The following is a 21,993-nucleotide window of genomic DNA, read 5'->3' on the forward strand; positions in this document are numbered from 1 at the left end:
TATATGTGTAATACGGCACATGTGGTTGAACATGGTTCAATTGATCCAAATAAAGAAACGTGTCACTTGTTACAAATGATTGAAAGTTCTAACAAACACTTGAATGTATAAAGTACATGAATCAAAACAGTTTGATTTTCACCAGAAACCTCTGCAAGAACAATGTCCATCTTTAAATTGGTGAAACCGGTTTGAATCTCTAAGGACAATTTCTCTTCTGGTTAACTTAGACATGAACTTGGCCATTTCGTGACAATCTCCACAAACTCTTAGATTCTTAGTAACTCTTATGATTTTTCCATGTCCAGAGCTAAAAATCCCTAACGCCATTGCCAGTTTCTCACTATGACCACACAAAGCTTCTTCCTTTTCCATCTCTTCCGCATCTATCAATGCATATTTAGTCTGCGGTGAATGCCCTTCTTCTCTCATTCTAGCTCTTACTCTCCTTAAAAAAGCTTCAATCTGCTCGGTTTCCGGGTTTGAACTGTCTCCAGCTACAAAGATGTTAACTTTACCTTTAATCTCTATCCAGCTACATCCCGGATTCTTCCTCAATCCGCGTTGCCCTATCCTCCTCCTTAGCCTTTTTACTTCTTCCCATTTCTCAGCTTCCGCGTAGATGTTCGCCATGAGTACATAATACCCTGTGTTCTCTGGTTCAAGCTCGAAGACCTTCTCTGAGACTCTCTCAGCTAGCTTAACATCATGATGTATCCTGCAGCCACACAGCAATGCTCCCCAGATTGTAGCATCTGGCGGAATTGGCATGTTCTCGATGAACCTATAAGCTTTTGACAAGTTTCCGGTTCTTGCAAGCATGTCGACTATACAAGCATAATGTTCTACCGTTGGCTCGATCTTGCATTCATGTCTCATGATGTTAAAGAATCTCCATCCTTCATCCACTAGTCCTGAATGGCTACAAGCATACAACAAAGATACAAAGGATATTTCGTCAGGCTCAATACCCGCTTGTCTCATTTGATTGAAAAGAGCTATCGCTTCTTTTCCAAACCCGTGCATCCCATATCCAGCTATCATCACTGTCCAGGAAACAAGATCCTTGGAAGCAATACCATCAAAGAGCATACGTGCGAGTAACAACGCTCCACATTTCGCGTACATGTCTACCAGGGAATTAGCAACATGCCTATCTGAGAAATACCCGTTTCTCATGATGTAACCGTGGATCTCTCTGCCTTTATCGAAAGCAGAAAGACTTGCACAAGCTGGAAGAACACACGCCACTGTTCTCTCATCAGGACTAAATCGCTTCTCTTCCAACAGCAAATTAAACAGGCTTAGAGCTTCATTGGCGTAACAGTTCTTTGAGTACCCACCAATAACAGTGTTCCACGAGATAATATCTTTCACACGCATCTCAGAGAACACTAGCTCCGCCTCTCTCATGCTTCCACATTTCGCATACATATCCATCAGAGCATTCGATACAAAGATATCAAATCCCATATCATTTTCCTTTATCCACTCATGGACTCGCTTACCTTCATCTAATAACCGATTACGTGAACAACAGTTCAAAACCGCAGTGACTGTATAAACATCAGGACTAATACCTTCTTCCTCCATTTGTTCAAATAACTTCACAGCTTCACCAGCCAAACCTTCCCTAGCATAACCAGCAATCATGGAAGTATATGACACAACACTTCGATCACTCATCTCCGTAAACACAGCTTTAGCAGAGTCTAAATCACCACACTTCGAATACATATCAAGCAACGTATTACAAAACCGATCTTCTCTACTGTAACAAGCTTTCATTCCAAAACTATGGACAGCTCTACCTAATGAGATCAAACGAGAATCAGCACAGCCTGCAAAAACGCTAACAATAGTAGCCAAATCAACCTCTACTCCTGAAACCAACATCTTCACAAAAACAGACAGCCCTTTTTCAGCTAACCCGTTAGATACATACCCATTAATAATCGAATTCCAAGATATAACATCCCTCGCAGTCATTCCATCGAACACCTTACGTGCACTATCAACTCTCTGATTCTTCAAATAAAACGCCACCAGAGAATTCCCTACAGAGTTCCGATCACCAAAACCTGATTTCAGAATATAACCATGAAGCTGCTCTCCTCCGTTAACACTTCGCAAAGACAAAAAGCTCTTTGAAATACAAGAAAAAGTATAGCTATCCATTTCAACACCAGAACTCATCATCTTCTTAAACAATCCAATACTGCCACTGAAATCACCAGACTTTGCTAGCTCGTTCATCAAAATATTCCAGAACAGAGGTTTCTCGATCTTAACCTGATCGAAAACTCGAGTCGCTTGTTTCAAATCTCCGCAATTTGTGTACATGAGAGCTAGTTTCGAACCCAAACTCGAATCTATCAAAAACCCATTACCACGGATAAAGGAATCAACTTCTTTACCATCTTCGAGAGATTTCGAATCGGAACAGAGTTGAAGAACAGAGCATAGAGTTCTGGGATCAATATCCCATTTTCCAGATACGCGGAGAAGCTTCACGGCGCTCTCTAGGTTCCCTGATTCGCAGAATCTACGTAATCGAGTGTTCGCATCCGTTGCGCTTCGATCAAACGTCGAAATCGAATCCGTTCTCAACGAGGCTCTGTTGAAAATCACATTTTGTCTAACTCTAACATCGCTTACTAATATCTCTCTCTGGGTTTGGAACCACCGGTGATGAGAGGAAGAGAAACACAAGCTTGGCGAAGACAAATTCGCCACCAACATCGCCATCTCTCTCTTATCTTCCTCTACTCATCAAACGAAAAAGCGCGGGAAAATTAAAATGATTGATTGTTTCAGTAAAAAAGAAAAAGTTTCAACAGACTTAGTTTATAGTATCGTGAAAGAGCAGTCCACCCACTCGAGAGCGATGTTCTTAGAAAAAAAAACTTAAAAAGTTTAAACCTTTACTGTCCACAAGTTTCTGCGTAGCTGTAATTGGACCCCAAACATATAAAGGTTAGTTTTTTTTTTTTTTTTTTTTTTTGAGGATAAATTTTTGTTTTGTTGTTGCGAGGAAAGAGGCCAAAGAGAGAGAGAGAGATTGAGAGAGAATCAGATTTTTTCAGGGAAGGTGTCAGGAACTAAAAAAAGCTATGGATTTGGCTCTTCATATTACTTGTGCTTACCCGTTGATCAAACAAGGATTAATGAGAGCCAAATCAACCAATCATCTTCCTGTTCGAGGTTATCGAAACTTCCCTATAGTTACAGTTTTTCTGATAATTTCTCTCGGATTCTAGACAGATATAGTTACAGTGTTTCTCTACAGCTAACTGAATTTAGACAGATAGCAGATAAACTTTCGCCGCGGTTTGTGTTGCAAAACTCGTGCCTTGAGCTGAGTCTTTCAAGAATCATGCTTCGAGAGAACCCTTTGTCTTCAATGGGGAGAGCAAAGAAAGTATCTGTTTGTTGCAAGAAACCGTCTAATAGAGGAGCTTCAAACCCGAGTAAATCTAACCAAGAGGAGATCATTTCTCTCTTGAAACGAATTCAATCTTCAATCTCCAAAGAAGCAGCTAGGGACGTTGAAGAGAAGAACCGTGATGAGTCTTCTGAGAGCAAGCCGCTGACCAAAGCTGTTGTTGACGTTCTTGAGAAATCAAGAAAGAAAACTGAGGGTAATCAACTATTCTCGATCAAATCCCAATCCATCTTCTTGCCATTTGTTGATATAATGACCAACTATTCAACTGTAGGAGATTCTAGTGTGAAGAAGGAGCCACCAAAGAGACAAGTAGAGGTTCCCCGACCAGCGTCTAGTTTAGTTAAGAAAACTCCTACATCTTCTGCCTCAGGTCCAAGAGGTACGCTTCCAGTATCAATCAGCGATAAAGCTTTAGGAGAAATGACAAAGGAGGAAGAGAAAGCTTCATTGATAGAAACTATGAAACTTGCAGAGCTCAAAGAAGTTGCAAAGAAGAGAGGAATCAAAGGATACTCAAAGTTGAGGAAGAGTGAACTACTGGAGCTGATCAGATCGTCCTAGTGGTAATCTTGAGACAAACATTGTCTCTGACATGCAAACCAGATAACAAATGTGGTTGGAGTTGTTACATTTGGAAACTTATTCATGTAAAGTTGATAGATGTTCAAGAAGTTCAACCTTGTAAAATTCGGTTTTTCACCATCTGTTGTCAAACAAAGTTAATAATAGGAAGAAAAAAATCCCCAAAAATGGTTCATATCTCGAAGGCACTTGAAGATTCTTAACCAAAAGAAGTCAAAAAGGTTACCACAACACGAAATCCTTACTATCCAGAATCGTAAATATAAGAACTTGAAAACAGAGCTAACGCCAGAAAACAAAATAGCAAAAGACTCTTCAACCAGTGATGTTCTGAGACTTGTTGAGGATAACACCTTCATACTTAACCTGGAACCACTTCATGGCATCATCCTTAGTAACTCTATGCTGAATACCAACGCGAGCCTTGCATCTACGGCGACGGGCCACACGGTACCCTGGGCGTTCAAGAACAACGTAGAAATCCATACCGTAGATACCGGTAGAAGGATCATACCTAAGAAAGAAAGAAATGCAGAATGATTAGAACATCCCCCTCACAATCAAATTTGTTTCACTAAATCAGCCCATAATGCCCTTATCACCACACTTACTTGATTCCAAGATCAATGTGCTCCTGGATACCGAATCCGAAGCAGCCAGTGTCACTGAAGTTCCTCCTCAACAGCTCGTACTCCTTCACTTTCAAGCCACTCTCAAGAAGCTGCATTGCCTTCTCACCCCTAACGGTGACATAGCACGCAATCTTTTCATTACGCCTGATACCGAAAGACCTCACAGTGTACCTTGCTGTTTACAATTAAGACCACTCTAAATCAAAACTCTAAAGTCTTTAAGTTACAGATATAAAACATCAAAGATTCAACATGAAGATGATTACATACCCTTGGAGAAGACAGGGGTTTGACCACTGAGCTGTTCCAAAACCTACAATTACCAAAAGTGGAAAGGATAAAACTTTTAACTTTCAATTACAATACCTCAGTGCCATCTATGAACTAAACAACCCATTTCAAAGTAGCTAAAACGTAAAGGTCTCAATTTTTTTGCAGTGTTTCCTAGTAAATGATTATTCTAAGAGGAAATAAAGAACGAACCTTGGAGGCACGAGTGAGACGATCACCACTCTCACCAACAGAGATGTTAAGAACGAGCTTCTGAACCTTAATATCCCTCATAGGGTTCGAGAGCTTCTTCTCCGACGCCTGCATCACGTAAACACACAATTAAAATCCCAAAAAATGAGAGGAACGAAGATATATCCATAGATCAAAAAAGGATGACACCTTACCATCTTAAAGACTCTGGATTCAAAATCGAAGGGAGATGAGCAAAAAGAGTGGCAGACGAATTGCGTCGGCTGCGAAGTGTGATAGTTATATGAAAGAATATTAGGGTTTCTTCCTCTAGAAAATGACGAAAGTACCCCTTACCTAGGTTTTAAAATTTTAAAAAAGCCCCGTTGCCGGGACTCGAACCCGGGTCTCTCGGGTGAGAGCCGAGTATCCTGACCCGCTAGACTACAACGGATTGATGTCTTCTCATAAGATTCGGAATTCTTAACTGGAGATACTAAGCTCATTTTGTTATCACTTTCTTATTTTCTGTTCTTTGTTTACTTTGATTGGTATGGTGAATCTTTACACAAAGCCAAGAAAGAGTCTTCAAGAATTGCATTTGTAAGAGACTTTGAGTCATAAACAAACCATCTTCATTAAACTTGGTAACAAAATAGAAGAAGACAAACATTCAAAAGCAGAAAAGAAAGAAAAAAACCAAAGGAACCCCTTAAACTGCAGCAACTCCCGCCTTTTCTCTCTTCATGGTAGACAGATGAAACACTTTGTATCACCTTCTCCTCAAACTTTTACTATATAAAAATATCTGAACTAAACTCATTTACATATGCAGAAACAAAAGAAGAAAAGAAGCAAAGAGGAGATTTTGTGTTTTTTTCACCAAATTCAAAAGGAGAGAAAGAAGCAAGCAGATACAACTGGAGGGTTTTTGTTTCAGCAGATTTGGGGAAGTTGGTTGGTTTGTAGCAGCTGGCTTTGACCATCAAACTTGTCTGAACAGAACATTTCTTGAACGAATTTGAGGAGGTAAAACTTCGAATTGTGTCCTCCGCATTATCTTCAACTACTACTACCTTCTGGCTCGTGTAATGGTACATTATATATATAAAGTTGTTTGTCTTTTGCAGATTCTTTTTATGTTCCAGATTGACTCAAGAAACTAAGACCCAATTGTCTCTTGATATGGTCTGGAATCAACTTGTTGACCAGTTCAGGTGATGCTCCAGCTACCTCTTGTTTGAAGTTGAAGAGAGGCGGGAATGGCCGTCCATTTGGTAAACGCGCGTTTGGTTCTCTAAGTTCATCAAAGAACGGATGTGCACAAGCTTCGAGCTGTAATACGTAGAACATCAAAAAAACATTAAGCATTCAGTTTATATTTTTATAGACAGAAGATATGTCAAGACAATGCTCACCGCGGTGCATCTAAGACTTGGAGAATATTGAAGCAGCCTTGATGCAAAATCAATCGCTTCTGGAGGCATCCTTTTGTGGAAGATCTAAATTAAAATGTAAATATAATTATGTTGATGTACTAAGTGGAAACTGAAACAAAACAAAATGTATGTAAAAGAGAAGAAAAAATAACAAACCTTGTGCCAAGGGTGTGCCTTTATTTGTGGAAACCTAAAATCTGTGTAATGTGGATTCATACAACGGATCTCTTCTCGAGTTGGTGTACCAAGAACCTGTGTCCAACAACTCCATACAATGAGGATTTGTAGCTAATAAATGTAACTTGAAATATATTATTGTTAAGAATTCTTACCTTTATAATTTCAACGAGCTGATCCACAGCATTTTCTCCAGGGAACAACGGCTGTATAAAAGAAAAGATATCCTCAGAAAGAGTCCTACCGCAAAATTACGAGAGGCTAAAGAAGCAACTTACTGAAATATTGTTTACCTGACCAAGAAGAAGCTCAGCAAGAACACAACCAGCAGACCAAATATCAATTGAAGTTGTGTACTCCGTGGCACCAAATATGAGTTCAGGTGCACGGTAGAATCGTGAACAGATGTAAGATATGTTGGCTTCGCCTTTAACCTGAAGCAACAGTAAATTTCATCAGTAAGTGGCAAGATCACACAAAACAATAAACGCTAAGAGTTCATATGTGCCGAAGTCTTACCAGCTGTTTGGCACTGCCAAAGTCACAGATCTTGACTTGATGAGTAAGAGGATCAACCTGTGTATAAAGAGACCAGAAGAGATACATTAACAAAGAAAGAACCAAGAGATGAAACAATACATAAAGCTGTTTCTTGAATGTAAATGCATACCAGCAGATTTTGAGGCTTTAGATCTCTGTGACAAACTCCAGCAACGTTGTGAGTGTAGGCAAGTCCCCTGAAGATCTAACATGACAAAAGGGTATATAATATCAGAATAAGTACAAATTTTTATGTACATCAGTTATGTGTACAGAAGATGGCAAAGTGTGATGTTGTTGTTACCTGGTACATGTAGAGTTTAACATAAACAAGCGGCATTCTTTGGTTAGCACTGCTATAATGTTTAAGAACTCGATACAAGCTCTCAGGGACATACTCCATAACCAAATTAAGGAATAGCTCATCTTTACTTGTGGTCGAAAAGAAGCAATGCTTCAAACAAACCACATTTGGATGATCCATGACACGCATCAACTGAAGTTCTCGGTTCTTGTATCTTCTGTCTTGCAAAACCTTCTTTATCGCCACGGTTTCTCCAGTCTCCAAACACTTAGCTTGGAAAACTATTCCGAACGAGCCTGTACCTACAACTCGCTCCGCCATGTAACTAATTGTCTAACAAAAACATAGGAAATAAATATCTTCGTTAAGGAACAAATCTTTGCATATACATAAAAAGTGTATCTACTTGGTTTAGTCCTGCCTATATAAATATACCTGTTTTGGTTCACCATTTTTGCCTCCGATTGTGGTGGAAATTATATGACCAGTGACTTGATCATGTCCGCCATCAACTACAGCATCAGGCATCTCCTGCAAAAGACAAAGCATCAAGGTCAATAAAAACGCAAGTAAAAGCTGAAAAGTATAATGCTCGTCTGAGAATCAAAAAGCCTAAAGAAGGAAACTTTATCCTAAAAGAGTGGTTAAGAAATAGCCGTTACGCAGAATGAAACTGATTTTAGTAAAAAAAAAAACATGTACGTTTTTTGTCACGCCAGAAGAAAGGTATAACAAAAATAAAACTAGAATGAATGAATCTATATAGCTCAATTCTGGATCTAGCAACTTGTGCAAACTGTGGATTCAATTACAGATCGAGACAAATTAGACATAAATAAATCCCAGCAACAGCAAAGCTACTGATTTAGAAAGTCAAAAGATGCTCAATTTACACAACTAAGGAGATACAAATCAGCTATAAAGAACTATTTTTGTTTCCTCAGAACTCAAAACTCATTGAGAGCAGGCCATATCTAGAGCTAACTCAAAAAAGGTAAAAACTTTGAACAAACCCAGAACTCAAAAAACCCCCTTTAACTTCAAAGAGTACTAAAACTAATAAGACTTCTCTACAAGAACAAGAACTCTCAAAAAGACCAGTAATTGAAAAGGTTAAAAAAAAAAACAGGATCTTATTCTATCTGAAAGACAGCAAAAAGGAACACAAGTAGGTTTACCTTATCGTCAGCCATGGTGATAGATAGAGAGACACAGAAGAAGAGAGAAGATAAAGAGAGAAAGAGAGAGGGAGTGGATTTGAGAGAGAGAGAGAGAGAGAGAACAAATGAGTTTCAATCAGTTTGGTTGGTAATGATGATCATGGTGGAGAGAGAGGAGAGAGAGAGAGAGAGAAGCCGCAAGATGAGAAAGAAGAAAAAGGGAAGAGAGAGAAAGGAACAAGAGCATGTGAATCCAGCTCGCTCTCTTTCTCCCTCCTATTATCTCCCCTTTGCTTTCCGTTTTCTTCGCCATCTTCTTTCTTTCGTGTTTTTTTTATTATTGTTTTATTTATTTTCTTTTTATGGTTTGTTAAGACGAATTTACAAATACATCCTCGGACTTGTTGTTTAATTACGAATACAGACCCGGTAAACTCTTTTGTGGAAATTTCGTCATCAAAGGGAGGGAGGGGGCATCATGTTCTTGTCGGTCAAATTTGAATCCCCCCTTTCAATGGACTCATGGTGCTTTGCTTACTAATCTTCTTTTTTTCTCAATATTGACTGACATTTTCAAGGTATATCTCTCATTGTATGTCAAAAAAAAAAAAGTTCAAAGGTTTTTAAACAAACAAACAAAAAGTCAAATGTATTATCAGTAATCTCTATGAAAACTTGGCTAAAACGGTTATACTATCTCCGTTTCATAATATACGATGTTTTAGTGATTTTTCTTTGTTTTATAATATAAGATGTTTTTAACTTTTTAAGTAATTTTTAGATTACTTTTATATTTTCTTATTACTTATTTTATGCAGTTTTGTTTATGATTGGTTGAACTTTTTTAAAGTGGTTATTTTTTAATCTACGGGTTTTTACTTAAAACATATTATATTTTGAGATGGGGAGAGTATATAATTCCATGGTCCAATTGATAACACAAAACGGTATAAGTTTTTTAGTCTTATCAATAAGTGGTATACAAATATAGTTATAAACCGTAAGTTACTAACATATACATAATAATATTTGATAGCGGTTAATTTCATATCGTATTCGATATTATTTTTACAAATGATTACGATGAAAGTGATATATAGAATTGACAATCTAGTTTTGGTCGGCTGCTCTATATTCAATTTATTAGATCTAAGTCTAGCTAAATTGATCTTAGTTTACTCGTTACTTTACATCTAGTTTTGTTTTGTACCTATCGATGAATTACACCAAACATTAACTATTTAAAAAACACTTATCTAAGGCATAAATAGAAAAGTTAGAGCATGATGAACTGGAACAAATTTGTCAAAGATCCAAGTTTGACCATTTGGTGGGAAAACTTCTTTTTTGACAATTGATGAAAGAAAAAAAGCATTTATGTTTCTTTGGTCTTAGCTTTTTAATGTTTTTCTTATTTTATAAAAAAATTCAGACTTAAATTGGCTTTATAATTATTACCTAATAGTGTAGCTTTACTTATTGTGTTTTTTGTTTTCTTCTTTATATTTTTTTAATATATATATTTTTTTCTGGAGACATCAATATTAAAATCAATGATGATAATGATAGCAGTACTAGCATTTTTGCAGAAGACAACAAAATAAATAATAATATAATTTTCTTTTTGTTCAATTATGCATGGGACATACATACTTTTGGCTGTATGGATGGATTTACATTGCATATTTTTTGAGTTATCTTTAGACTCAATAATTTCTATGTCGATAGATGTATTATCCAACCGTATATATATAGTATACAATAGCAACCAGCCAACCAGTTTAAATGTTCATATACACATACGCTCAGGTTTTAGCTGCAGATTTGCACTGTAGTAAGCTGTTACGATTTATATATATAGTTTAGTAAACTTGAACCTATTATTTGTCTGCAAACGCGAATGAACCTAGTACACTTGAAATCATTGTGCGATCTAGTTGTAATTTTATACAAATTACATTTTAATTTGTATAAAATCATAATTTCACAATGTTTAATGAGACAAAATACATATATCTAAGTTTTCTATAATAATGTTTTTGATACTTTATGTCTATTGTTTCATTGTACGACTTTAAAATCTGACGAATATAATACATACAATAGTAAAACTATTGAAGCATAGTGAAATGACTAAGAGAAAATCGGTCTCATTCGATAAGCTTTTGGGTTTTTTCTTTTCTTTTCTTTTGGTGGATAATGAAAAACATATATTTTATACGAATAACGAAAATACTATAATTAGATAAAAAGATTATGTTTATCTCTTGTGGTATGGGAAATAACAGTAACGTGCACCATGTGAAGAGGCTCGAGACAAGGCAGAGAGTGAAGAACTAATTATTTTGAATAAAATTGACTAATAATGTAATGTAACGAAGAAATATGACAACATGAAAATGAAACGCAAAGTTAAGTATATATATACATAAAGAAGAGAATAATAATTGGATTCGTACGAAAGGGAAGACAAAATCCTAAAAATGAATGATCTGTTTTTGCCTAACTAACAGCTAACCGTCGGCAAGAGAAATGAAAAAATCATAACACCTCTCCTTGAAGCATTATTCTTGCCATTTCTTCAAGCATCCCAACAATATTATTGTCTGTCTTCCTTAGTTTGGCTATTGAACTTTTCTATATTTGAATTATTGTTTCCCTTCTAAACTCTCTTATTAAATATATCCTTTAGTACAACATCTATAAATAAAATATTTGAATAACCAAACTTAATTTTCAAACATATATAAAGTCAGTTTTCTTACGTCAAAGATATCTATAATGTTCTGAAGAAACGGTGTCAAATTAAAACATTTAATTAAGTTCATTAACTAGTTATAAATGTTTCCCTAACTAACGTCTATGGTATTCCAATATCATACTAACAAGTAACAAGTTATTATCTACAAACAACATATGATGTAGTTTAATAATGAATGAAAATAGTCCTAGAAGTCTTTTTTTTTCTTCTAATTATTCATTCAAAGTTCATAAACGTATTTATCAATTTTGAATTCAGATTATAGTTATTCCGAAAGTGTGAATATTACAAGTTATAAACTCCGGTAATTTGCAATTAGTTTGCACCATTTTATAATTGAAGTTTAGACCACACTATGAGTAGAAGAAAACTAAACAGATTTGAAAAATAAATGTATCGAATTTAATAGGAAAAAAGATGGCTAATTACACGAAGTATAGAAGAATACATGGTCACACATACCAAGTATACTATTGTATCCTCAACTACACAAAGTATATAAATTACATGGCTATATGCATGAACTATATGACGTTATATGGTCAACACCATAAACATACAATTCGGTACACTGGTCGACTGACTCCGACGAAGACCGACGTTGACTCCGGCGAAGTCCGATGTTGACTCCGGTGTTGACCAAAAAAATGTATTAATTTTTTTTCTATTAAAACTCAAAAATAAGAAATATTATGTAAACATTTTTGTTTTTCATGATTAAAAAATATATTCAGTTCAATATCTAAATATTTTATATCTCTAACTTATTCATTCTTATAATTAGTTAATTTTTATTTTTAAAGCTAAAATAATGATTAATTATAAATCTTTGATAATAAGATTATTTAAATACTACAAAATCATAAAATCAAATTCAACTACTTTCATTATAAAAAATAATATGCAAAAGATTGAGTATATGACTCTTTACTTTATAGTTTGCATAGTAAATGTTGTATAAAATTTTAGATATTTTTACTATAAAATTTGCATATTTTTAATAACATGTATACAACAACAAAATAAATTCACAATATTTACTTCTAATATATAAAAGATAAACATACAAAAAATTGATTTTAGCTAAACAATATAGAGGGTATGTTTGCAAAAGGGTATAAAATAAGAATATTTTTGCAAATACCTTTATATTACATCTTGAAAATAATTATCAATGATTTTTATTTTACTATTAGTTTATGTTTTAAAAATAAAAATTAACTAATTATAAGAATGAATACATTAGAGATATATAAAAATATTAATATATTGAATTGAATATGTTTTTTAATCATAAAAAACTATTAATGATTTAATATAATTTTTAAAAAAAATTTAGAATACAATTTTTTAGTCAACGCCGGAGTCAACGTCGGTCTTCGCCGGAGTCAACGTCGGTCTTCGCCGGAGTCAACGTCGGAGTCAATCGACCGGTGTACCGGATTGTATGTCTATGGTGTTGACTACATAACATTATATAGTTCATGCATGTGGTCATGTAATACATATATTTTGTGTAGTTGAAGATATAATAATATATTTGGTATGTGTGACCATGTATTCTCCTATATTTGGTGTATTTAGCTATTTTTTTCCAATTTAATATTATGGGAGAAATGAAGACAGAAGATGGGATTGGAAGACGGATGGGTTGGCAGTCGGTGGGAGAAGGTGGCCCTGGTCAAAACTTCAAACTTGTTTTAGTCAAAAACTTCTCATAACTCATTATCTCCCTCTGCCTCTCTGTCTTTATTTATTCTTTTAAAAGACAGTTCTTGTTGTTGTTGCTGTAAAACGTTAAAGTCCTTTTATAGTGCACTTCACCATCCATTGTGATGTTAACATTTGGCAGTCTTCGGTTGAAAGACTAGTAGTAATTTAGCCTACTATACCAATACCATACATAACCGTTGCTAGCTACTCGTGGTGGATAATGAGCTTTTTTCTAACAAGGTCTATAAATTCATACAATCTCCTATGTACAATACATGGTCTACAAGAAAGATAAATGAGAACTTAGGAGAGTTTAATTTATTATAGTTTTGCATAATGGTTTAACGATATATATGTTTTTTTGGTTCTTATTCACGTGTAAAGATGTGATATATGGCATCTCATTGAGGGAACTTGTTTATACTTTGAAGAAATCTATAATATAGGCCCATTTTTATAGTTGCCAAACTGATAAAAGCCCAAATCTGTTGCTTTTGAAATACAAAAATGTTCAAACTTCAAACGCCACCTAAATATGGACTTACTGTTTTCAGGCTCATGAGACCTCTCTCATGGAGATTTTTGTTATTTTTCTCATAAACTCGTTGAGAAATCAAATAACAGGTTTTCTTTTGAAAAATAAATAGTCAATTGAGCCGATATTGACAACGGTAACAATACTAGGGATCAAATAACCGCATTTGATCAAACTGTTGATCTGACGATATGTTTTTTTTTGTAACTTGTAAGCGTACTTATGAATCGTAGCGGTCTTAGGGCAGGTTCGGCAGGAAGACATAAACGACTGTAACAGACATCGGCCGCATTCTCAAATTATTCATAGGATTGTTAAATTCAATTGACAAAAAAAAAAAAAAAAAGAAAGAAAGAAATAAACTTGTCTGATTTGCTTACAGCAGAAACAAAAGAGAGGTGGATGCCTCCACCCAGGTTATGGTTCAAGTGCATTGTCGGGGTGTCTTGGTCGCGAAAGAACCAACTTGCAGGTTGTTCTTGGGTTTTGAGAGATGATGGGATGGTGTTGTTGCACAGTCGCAGAGCGTTCACTAATGTCCCAAACAAAGATCAGGCCAGTTTCCTAGCTATTCGATGGGATGTGGAAAACTTGATTAGTCATAGATGTGTTAATGACAATTTTGCCATTGAAGATGTTTCCCTAATGCAATGTCTTTTGAGACCCAAAGCATGGCCATCTTTTTATTATGAATCCGGCAAATTGTTAAGTTTGTTGGGGGTTTTTGTACAGTGGAGATTGGAAATAGAGAGACCAAAAGTTTATAGAGGAGTTCATCTCATCGCTCATAGTATTACAACTTACAAGTGAGTGCAGATTTCAATCTTATGTTGCTTATAGTTTTCCAGCTTGGCTTCATAAGCGTTCGAAGATAAGAGGGTTTCATCTTCTATTTAGCTAGGATTGTATCTTTGTCTCCCGATGGTTTAGCTTTAACCATATTTTTGTAAAGGTCAGGTTTTCTCAATTGGAGTAGATCAGTTTAGACAGTATGCTAACTTTGGAATCTTCCGGTTCTGTTGCGAAAGTATCTGAATTTCTTTGTAATCTTTTGGAATCATACCAACAAAATCCGTAATTTAAATCAGTTGACCAGAAAAAAAAACTTGTTTTTTTTTTTTTGTCATCTGATTTTATATTAGAACTGAACTGAACAAATTACAATCTCTTGATTACAAAAAAGGTGAAAACATAGAAATCACCTAAACTAAGCCCAAACAAGGGAAGCATAAGCTGACAAGTTACACTTCCAGAGACATAAGCCGGCAAGTTACACACTTCCGGAAACAAATATACAAAGGCTAAACAACCTAGCTAAAGAACAGGTTACTAAGGAATAAACAAGAACCAAAGAACTAAAACTGCCCTACTGAACCAGAAAGAAACTCGCAAGCTTTCCCATAGAACCTGTAAACGTCGGAGAGTACCAATAAGACCGGAAGAGCCATAAACATAATAGCACACCGTCGACAAACCATCATCAACACCGGCAGGAAAGAAAGCAAGCTCGAGCGATATTAGAGAAACAGAAGCCACAACCATCCAGCCACACAAAACCAGTCAGGAGAAGGCGAGCCAAACTAGGTACAAAGAATAAACCTTGAGATTCGACCTGAGACAAGCCAAAGAGGACTAACCGCTCTTACACGTGGACCCTCGTCGACCCAGCTTTAACCATCTACAAAATCAAAACTGGTGACCTCCTCGCAAGAGAACAGTTGAAAGACGATTCCACTACTATGCCTAAAACCCAAAACCACAACTCAAAGGAGCCGCCGAAAAGAGCTAGTAGATGGCTAGCAACAAAATACCATCTGGATGACAAGCAGAAAGAACGAAACCTAGCATATATCACAAACACTCACTAGCCAGGAGACCTAATAGAACAGAAGAACTAAGGAATGAGTTCCAACCAACAGAGAAGGCAAGTTTGAGAGAAGACACAAACCACAAAATTCACTAAGCAACTTGAAACCAACGGTTGAAGCCAAACTAACACCAACAACACAGCCTAGTTGAAAAACCCACAGTCCAAAGAAGAGAGGATCGAAAGAGAACCCATACCAGACCAGGAAACGTTCTTCTCCTTCAAACCAGCAGTCGCAAGAGAACCACCAGAACCAAATTACAACCAAGACTAACCCAATAACAAACGGATCTGTTTCTGCCACCACCAAAAAAATCTTGTCTTTAAATATAGAAGTTTGTTTCAAAGTACACAACAAAAGCTCCAAGAGAAGAATAGTTGAACCAATATACGTAATATATATATTGAAATGGGATCCTCTATAAACGTAACATATAATCTGGGCCATAAGGCATTTGCCTCTTTCGTTTTGAATTTGCCTCATTTGTTCCAAGGTAGGCACGAATATTGTATACCATATAGTCTTCTCATCTATGTATTACATTTACATAAAGAATTAACATATATTAAATCATGTAAACAAAACGTGTGTGCGTACAATCTACGAAGAAGACAAGCTAAATCTATGTGAAAATATTAACTTAATGCAAGTGCCAAATGCGATTGTACTATATAGTCTATAGGAGAAAAAAAGTTGTTATTCAATAGTTAGTGTGGAACATTTGTAACCAAGCAAAAAAAAAAACTTGTGTTTTCTTAATCAGCATCAAAAGAATAGAGATAAAAGGAAAATTATCTAAAATATCATTTACATCATTATCGTTTCAAATGGACTATCTAACCTTTTTTCATATGATAATTACTCTTGCTTATAATAATAAACTCTTGACCGACCATTACGTACGTTGACCTTACGACCCCACCAACCTTCTTCACCAACCGTTACAGTAGATTTGGATTCGATTATTACAAGTTAATTATTTTAGATTTTTCTTAATCAAACCATTTTATAGTATAGTTTGAATCAATGAATTAGATATTTTCGATCGAGTTTTTTTGGCGTATGAAACGCTTATGAATTTCTGGTGAAATCACTAGTATTAGTATTATACTAGTATAGCTTGATTCCGTAATTTCCGTGACTCTCTATGTAAAGACAACAACGTTTTCATGTGCCGCAAGCCAACGGCTGTGGTTAAACCCAACAGCTGTTTGATCAAATGACGTAGGTCCCAACACTAACCAGATAGAAAGCTCGAGACTCGAGACTCGAGACCACTTACAATAAAGCAATCGCTGAGTAACAGCCACGTGTAAAACAAATCTAATAAACTACCGTTTGAATATACAGCCACAGAACACACTAATGATGTCATCTTTAACGCTACGTGGAATTTATGATGTGATGTGATATTTATTTTTTATTTTTTGAACTCATATGTAATCTACGATCTAGATTCGTCTCGAGACCACCAACTTGACCTACTCCTCTCATATAGCTATTGGTGGTAATTGTCTTTCCCTATCATTAATCAAGTGTATTCTACGACTAATTATTTTTCTTAATCCCATGTAATTAACCATTAAACATAGTACTTACTTATTTGTTTAGAATTTTTGAATTTGAAAATACAAAAATATACAAAAATCATTCTAAGCCTTCTTAATCGTTCAGTTTTCTTAAAAGCGTTTATAATGCAATGTATCTAGTTAAAAAAACTATTGAAAAAACAATGTTATTAAAAATACAAAGTCGTTTGGACCACAACTACAATAATTTAAAATGATTCAACATCAATCCGATTTTTAACCATTTTTATTTCTTCAATTGTTTGCGTTATTGTTTGACATTAGCGGTTCTAAACGAAGGATTTATAGCAAAACAAAAGCTATGATAGTGACTTATGTTTTTGTTTTGAGTATTTGTAGCAATTAGCAAACAAGTGGTGTATATATAATTGATGTACAGGCATGAGAAGTACGGTTGGTTGGAAAAAAAACAGAATACATGCAGCAAGTAATAAAACCAAAAATGTACTAACAAGTTGTAATAATAAACTTTACGGATGATTAAAATTGTATTATCTTCACGTGAATGATGATCCTACTAGAAAATGATCGTCACGCGTCTTATTCATCGGGTTCAATACGTTTTAAATGTACCTTCATGTTCAAATAAAAACAATTTAGAAATTGGCAAGTTGATGATATTGTTTTTAAAATTTTGAAACAAATTATATATATCGTCGGGAAAATGACGCATTAGTACTAAAAATATCTTACAATAAAAGTGACTTTATAAAGTGATACAATACAAGTCGATATCTTATTTCAAGAAAAAAAAAAAAAAACGTAACCGTATTTTTGGGTCATTAGAGAGGAACACTCATAAAAGCATATTCCCAAATATATATGGCGACGATATAAACAGAAGCTATTTTTAGTGAATCCCTAAAATACACACTAGAGAGAGAGAAAGAGAGAAGAGAGAGAAACTTCGTCTTCTTCATCTTCATCTTCTTCTTCTTCCTCTACAACAATCTCCAAATTTTCAAACAAACGAAAGAGAGAGAGAGAGAAGAATCAACAGGTGAGAAATTCGAAATCTTTGCGAGCAACAAACTCGCCCAGATTCTCGATTTCTCCCCACTCCCCCTTTCTCTCGATTCCTTCAAAAACAGAACAAACAAAACCCCCCCAAAAAAGACTCAAACTTTAACCATCAATGGCCAATAAAATAGTGAGAGAGACATCTTTACCAAAAGAGAGAAGCAGCCCACAAGCTCTAATCCTCGGAAGATACGAAATGGGTAAGCTTCTCGGCCATGGAACCTTCGCTAAAGTTTACCTCGCTCGTAACGTCAAAACAAACGAGAGCGTAGCAATCAAAGTAATCGACAAGGAGAAAGTTCTCAAAGGCGGTTTAATCGCACACATCAAACGCGAGATCTCGATCCTACGACGTGTTCGTCACCCAAACATCGTCCAGCTCTTCGAAGTCATGGCTACGAAAGCTAAGATCTATTTCGTCATGGAGTACGTTCGCGGAGGTGAGCTTTTCAACAAAGTAGCTAAAGGTCGTCTTAAAGAAGAAGTAGCTCGCAAATATTTCCAGCAATTGATCTCAGCTGTTACCTTCTGTCACGCGAGAGGTGTTTACCATAGAGATCTGAAACCTGAGAATCTCTTGTTGGATGAGAATGGTAACCTTAAAGTCTCTGACTTTGGGCTTAGTGCTGTCTCTGATCAGATGCGTCAAGATGGGCTTTTTCATACGTTTTGTGGCACGCCTGCTTATGTTGCTCCTGAGGTTTTGGCTAGGAAAGGTTATGATGCTGCTAAAGTTGATATTTGGTCTTGTGGTGTTATCTTGTTTGTGTTGATGGCTGGTTACTTGCCTTTTCATGATCGGAATGTTATGGCTATGTATAAGAAGATTTACAGAGGGGAGTTTAGGTGTCCTAGGTGGTTTTCTCCTGAGCTTACGAGGCTCTTGTCTCGGCTCTTGGAGACTAATCCGGAGAAGAGGTTTACTTTCCCTGAGATTATGGAGAATTCTTGGTTCAAGAAAGGGTTTAAGCATATTAAGTTTTATGTGGAAGATGATAAGCTTTGTAATGTTGTTGATGATGATGAGTTGGAGTCTGAATCCGTTGAATCGGATAGAGACTCTGCGGTTTCTGAGTCTGAGATTGAGTATTTGGAGCCTAGAAGGAGAGTTGGAGGGTTGCCTAGACCAGCGAGTTTGAATGCTTTCGATATTATATCGTTTTCTCAAGGGTTTGATTTGTCAGGTTTGTTTGATGACGATGGTGAGGGTTCTAGGTTTGTTTCTGGTGCTCCGGTTACGAAGATTATATCGAAGTTGGAAGAGATTGCTAAAGTTGTGAGCTTTACAGTGAGGAAGAAGGATTGTAGGGTGAGTCTCGAAGGTTCAAGACAAGGAGTGAAAGGTCCATTGACGATTGCTGCTGAGATATTCGAGTTGACACCTTCGTTGGTTGTTGTGGAAGTTAAGAAGAAGGGAGGTGATAAAACCGAGTATGAAGACTTTTGTAACAACGAGTTGAAACCTCAGTTGCAGAATTTGACAGCGGATGAAGTATCAGAGCCTGCGGCTGTTTCAGCGGTTGATGAAACCGAAACCGCAATCGCAGCAATCACGAATTCGCCGCCCGTTTGTTACTTGCCTTCTGACACTGATGAATAGAAGATGAAAAAGGCCACAGAACCAGAGATCATGAGGGGTTATGTATACGTACTGATTCTCCTTTCCTGTTGTCTAATGGGAGTTTTGGGTTTTGGTTATCTGAATTGAAAAGAAGAAAAAAAAAAGCTGCTTAGGGTTGGTGAAAGTTAGAATCATGTTATGTAACAATGTTATTATGTTTTATGTTGGAGAGAATCGTTAGAGAAATTGAGTTGTGTCTTTTTACTAACCTTTTAGCAGTTTTTTTTTTTTTTTATTGGTAAGGGAGAATTGTAAACAGTTTCGCATAAATCATATCTTTGATATGTACAAAGACAACGATATGAATAAGAAAAGTTGCTTTTTTCATCTTTGTAGTTCATCTTTTTGTCATTCTGATGATAATGGTTTTATTTCTGTTTTGGGTTTGTCTTATAATTTGCTAAAATGGGTAAAGTACAAGAAGAGAAGAATGTTCTTGTTCTTTGCTCTTGTTTTTGGTTGATTCTTAGAAGATTTTAATGGCGGGAGACTCTTGATGGTGAAGTTTATTTCTTTTCGTATTGGGAATTTTTAACTATTTGTGGGTAGAGAAATTGACCAACAACCATGTGAAGTGTTTTGTCTTTTGGTGTGAAGCAAGTTGGTTTTGATTTGATTGCAGTTTGTCTTTTTCTACAAAGATATTTATGTTTTGTAAGATTTGACAATCACGGATACAGAAAACTGTTTTCCTTGATGTGGCCAAGCTTTGCTTGATTTACATGTGAGAGTGTAAAGCATATATGTTTGTGACAATGATTGTGATGCTGATTAATGATGATGCAATTGATGATATAACTAACTTGTAAACTTCTTTGTTTTTTTTGAGCTTTTGTTTAAATGTGCTTAATGATAATCATCAGTCTCATTGGTTTGTTTCTCTTTCCCACCTTATTTGGTTTTTGTTCTATTGCTGAAAAAAAAAGTTGAAATAATGCAATATCATCACTTGCTTGGGTATTGTGATTTCAGGGTTTTTTTAGTTACAGATGAAAATTAAAATGTAACTTGTTGCCTTGTTGGTGTGTAAGAAACATAATTTTGTTTTTAAACTTACAGCAAAAAAAAAAAAATCAAGTCCTCCTTGTCTTTTTTTTTGTGCAGAAGAAAGAATGTATTTGCAAGTGGTGAGTTTTGGTGACCCAATTTAGCAACAGAACCCACATGCACCATTAAAGCCCATCTGCAGATGTCTTCTCTTTTGCGCAATAATAATAATAATTTGGGAGAAAAACTAGATCGACCCAAATTTAAGAGGTTAATTACTAAAGTAACTCATAAAATGTGAGAGTTATATGAGTTATTTTTTTTGTCTAAAATACTTTTTTTGTTTTGTTAGGAAATAAAAAATAAAGTCAAATTTACCCTCCCAGAAATTTTCTAAAGAAAATTAAATTATTTTCAAAAGTCTGCCACACTAGTTATGACAGATTTATTTGTGTATGAAAAATTTGTTTTTGTACAACCGATTTATTTTTGTATGACAGATTTTTTATGACAGACTTATTTTGGACGACAGATTTTTTAACTACAGTGATGACAGATTTATAATTGATGAGAGAGTTATTTTTTACGACAGACTTATTTATAAAGACACCACAGACTTTCACAATATATGACAGATTTGATATAATATTTGGCAGATTTATTTTCCACAGTTATTTCAGATTTATTTTCTTGATTAAAAATTTGTCGTAGAAACGACATATTTTTTTATAGAAAAATAATTACTAGGTTGACCTCTAGTGATAACAGATTTGTTTTAAGTTACGAAATTTTTTTTAATTTAACCAAAAATATGTCGTTTAATAACAAATTTATAACGTTTTTTAAAAATTGCTAAAGTGACCTATGTGAAAACAATATGTTATGGTAAATTTGTTATTGTTATGAAAGTTTTTTTGGTTGCTTCCATAAATCTGGTATTTGATAACAGATTTATCTCCTATATATTAAAAGAGGAACATTTTGACAAAAAAACTGAGTTGTCAGCATTACAGAGCTCATAATACTTTTTATCAAATAACCCTCAAAACATCAACTTATTTACAAAAAACTGCCATTATATTTATTTAAAAGACAATTTTTAAAAAACAAATGATACCTACACATGCCTATATTGAAGGCATAACCTATACTAAC

General features: G+C 35.3%; 4 protein-coding genes, 1 non-coding gene and 1 pseudogene across 12 annotated transcripts; 2 read left to right on the forward strand and 4 right to left on the reverse strand.

Annotated features, from left to right (window-relative positions):
* Positions 1 to 22: 22 nt before the first annotated feature.
* On the reverse strand, positions 23 to 3,025 carry LOC104723184 (pentatricopeptide repeat-containing protein DOT4, chloroplastic). Its single transcript, XM_010441512.3, has one exon. It carries the CDS (start codon positions 2,746 to 2,748, stop codon positions 139 to 141), a length of 2,610 nt encoding a protein of 869 aa, XP_010439814.2. The 5' UTR covers positions 2,749 to 3,025; the 3' UTR covers positions 23 to 138.
* Positions 2,982 to 4,198, forward strand: LOC104723187 (uncharacterized). Of its 6 annotated transcripts, none has more exons than XM_087475558.1 (4): positions 3,005 to 3,204; positions 3,308 to 3,641; positions 3,720 to 3,827; positions 3,921 to 4,198. In XM_087475558.1, exons 2-4 carry the CDS (start codon positions 3,377 to 3,379, stop codon positions 4,007 to 4,009), a joined length of 462 nt encoding a protein of 153 aa, XP_087331684.1. In that variant the 5' UTR covers positions 3,005 to 3,204; positions 3,308 to 3,376; the 3' UTR covers positions 4,010 to 4,198. The 6 variants fall into 6 exon arrangements, with proteins under 6 accessions (XP_010439818.2, XP_087331684.1, XP_010439821.2 ...); XM_087475557.1 differs by having other exon boundaries at positions 3,071 to 3,204; positions 3,315 to 3,641; XM_010441517.3 differs by having other exon boundaries at positions 3,072 to 3,204; positions 3,312 to 3,641.
* Positions 4,189 to 5,423, reverse strand: LOC104723185 (large ribosomal subunit protein uL5z). Of its 2 annotated transcripts, XM_010441514.3 has the most exons (5): positions 5,340 to 5,423; positions 5,146 to 5,253; positions 4,933 to 4,975; positions 4,642 to 4,837; positions 4,189 to 4,544 (listed from the first exon to the last, which is right to left on the reverse strand). In XM_010441514.3, exons 1-5 carry the CDS (start codon positions 5,340 to 5,342, stop codon positions 4,346 to 4,348), a joined length of 549 nt encoding a protein of 182 aa, XP_010439816.1. In that variant the 5' UTR covers positions 5,343 to 5,423; the 3' UTR covers positions 4,189 to 4,345. The 2 variants fall into 2 exon arrangements, with proteins under 2 accessions (XP_010439816.1, XP_010439815.1); XM_010441513.2 differs by lacking the exon at positions 5,340 to 5,423 and having other exon boundaries at positions 5,146 to 5,259.
* An 82-nt stretch (positions 5,424 to 5,505) lies between these two features.
* On the reverse strand, positions 5,506 to 5,578 carry TRNAE-CUC (transfer RNA glutamic acid (anticodon CUC)). The gene has a single exon. It is a non-coding gene; the product is annotated as a tRNA-Glu (tRNA).
* A 158-nt stretch (positions 5,579 to 5,736) lies between these two features.
* On the reverse strand, positions 5,737 to 9,077 carry LOC104723188 (shaggy-related protein kinase eta). Its single transcript, XM_010441520.3, has 10 exons — positions 8,763 to 9,077; positions 8,020 to 8,115; positions 7,585 to 7,917; positions 7,411 to 7,485; positions 7,260 to 7,316; positions 7,034 to 7,174; positions 6,896 to 6,946; positions 6,720 to 6,815; positions 6,543 to 6,626; positions 5,737 to 6,459 (listed from the first exon to the last, which is right to left on the reverse strand). The coding sequence occupies exons 1-10, from the start codon at positions 8,775 to 8,777 to the stop codon at positions 6,262 to 6,264; spliced, it is 1,146 nt and encodes a 381-aa protein (XP_010439822.1). The 5' UTR covers positions 8,778 to 9,077; the 3' UTR covers positions 5,737 to 6,261.
* An 8,877-nt stretch (positions 9,078 to 17,954) lies between these two features.
* LOC104723189 (CBL-interacting serine/threonine-protein kinase 12 pseudogene) lies at positions 17,955 to 20,178 on the forward strand (annotated as a pseudogene). The gene has a single exon (XR_015572535.1). The product of XR_015572535.1 is annotated as a CBL-interacting serine/threonine-protein kinase 12 pseudogene (transcript).
* Positions 20,179 to 21,993: the final 1,815 nt, after the last annotated feature.

The sequence above is a fragment of the Camelina sativa genome, chromosome 11, assembly GCF_030686135.1.
Source record: "Camelina sativa cultivar CO46 ecotype springtype chromosome 11, ASM3068613v1".
In the NCBI taxonomy this organism is placed as follows: Eukaryota; Viridiplantae; Streptophyta; class Magnoliopsida; order Brassicales; family Brassicaceae; genus Camelina; species Camelina sativa.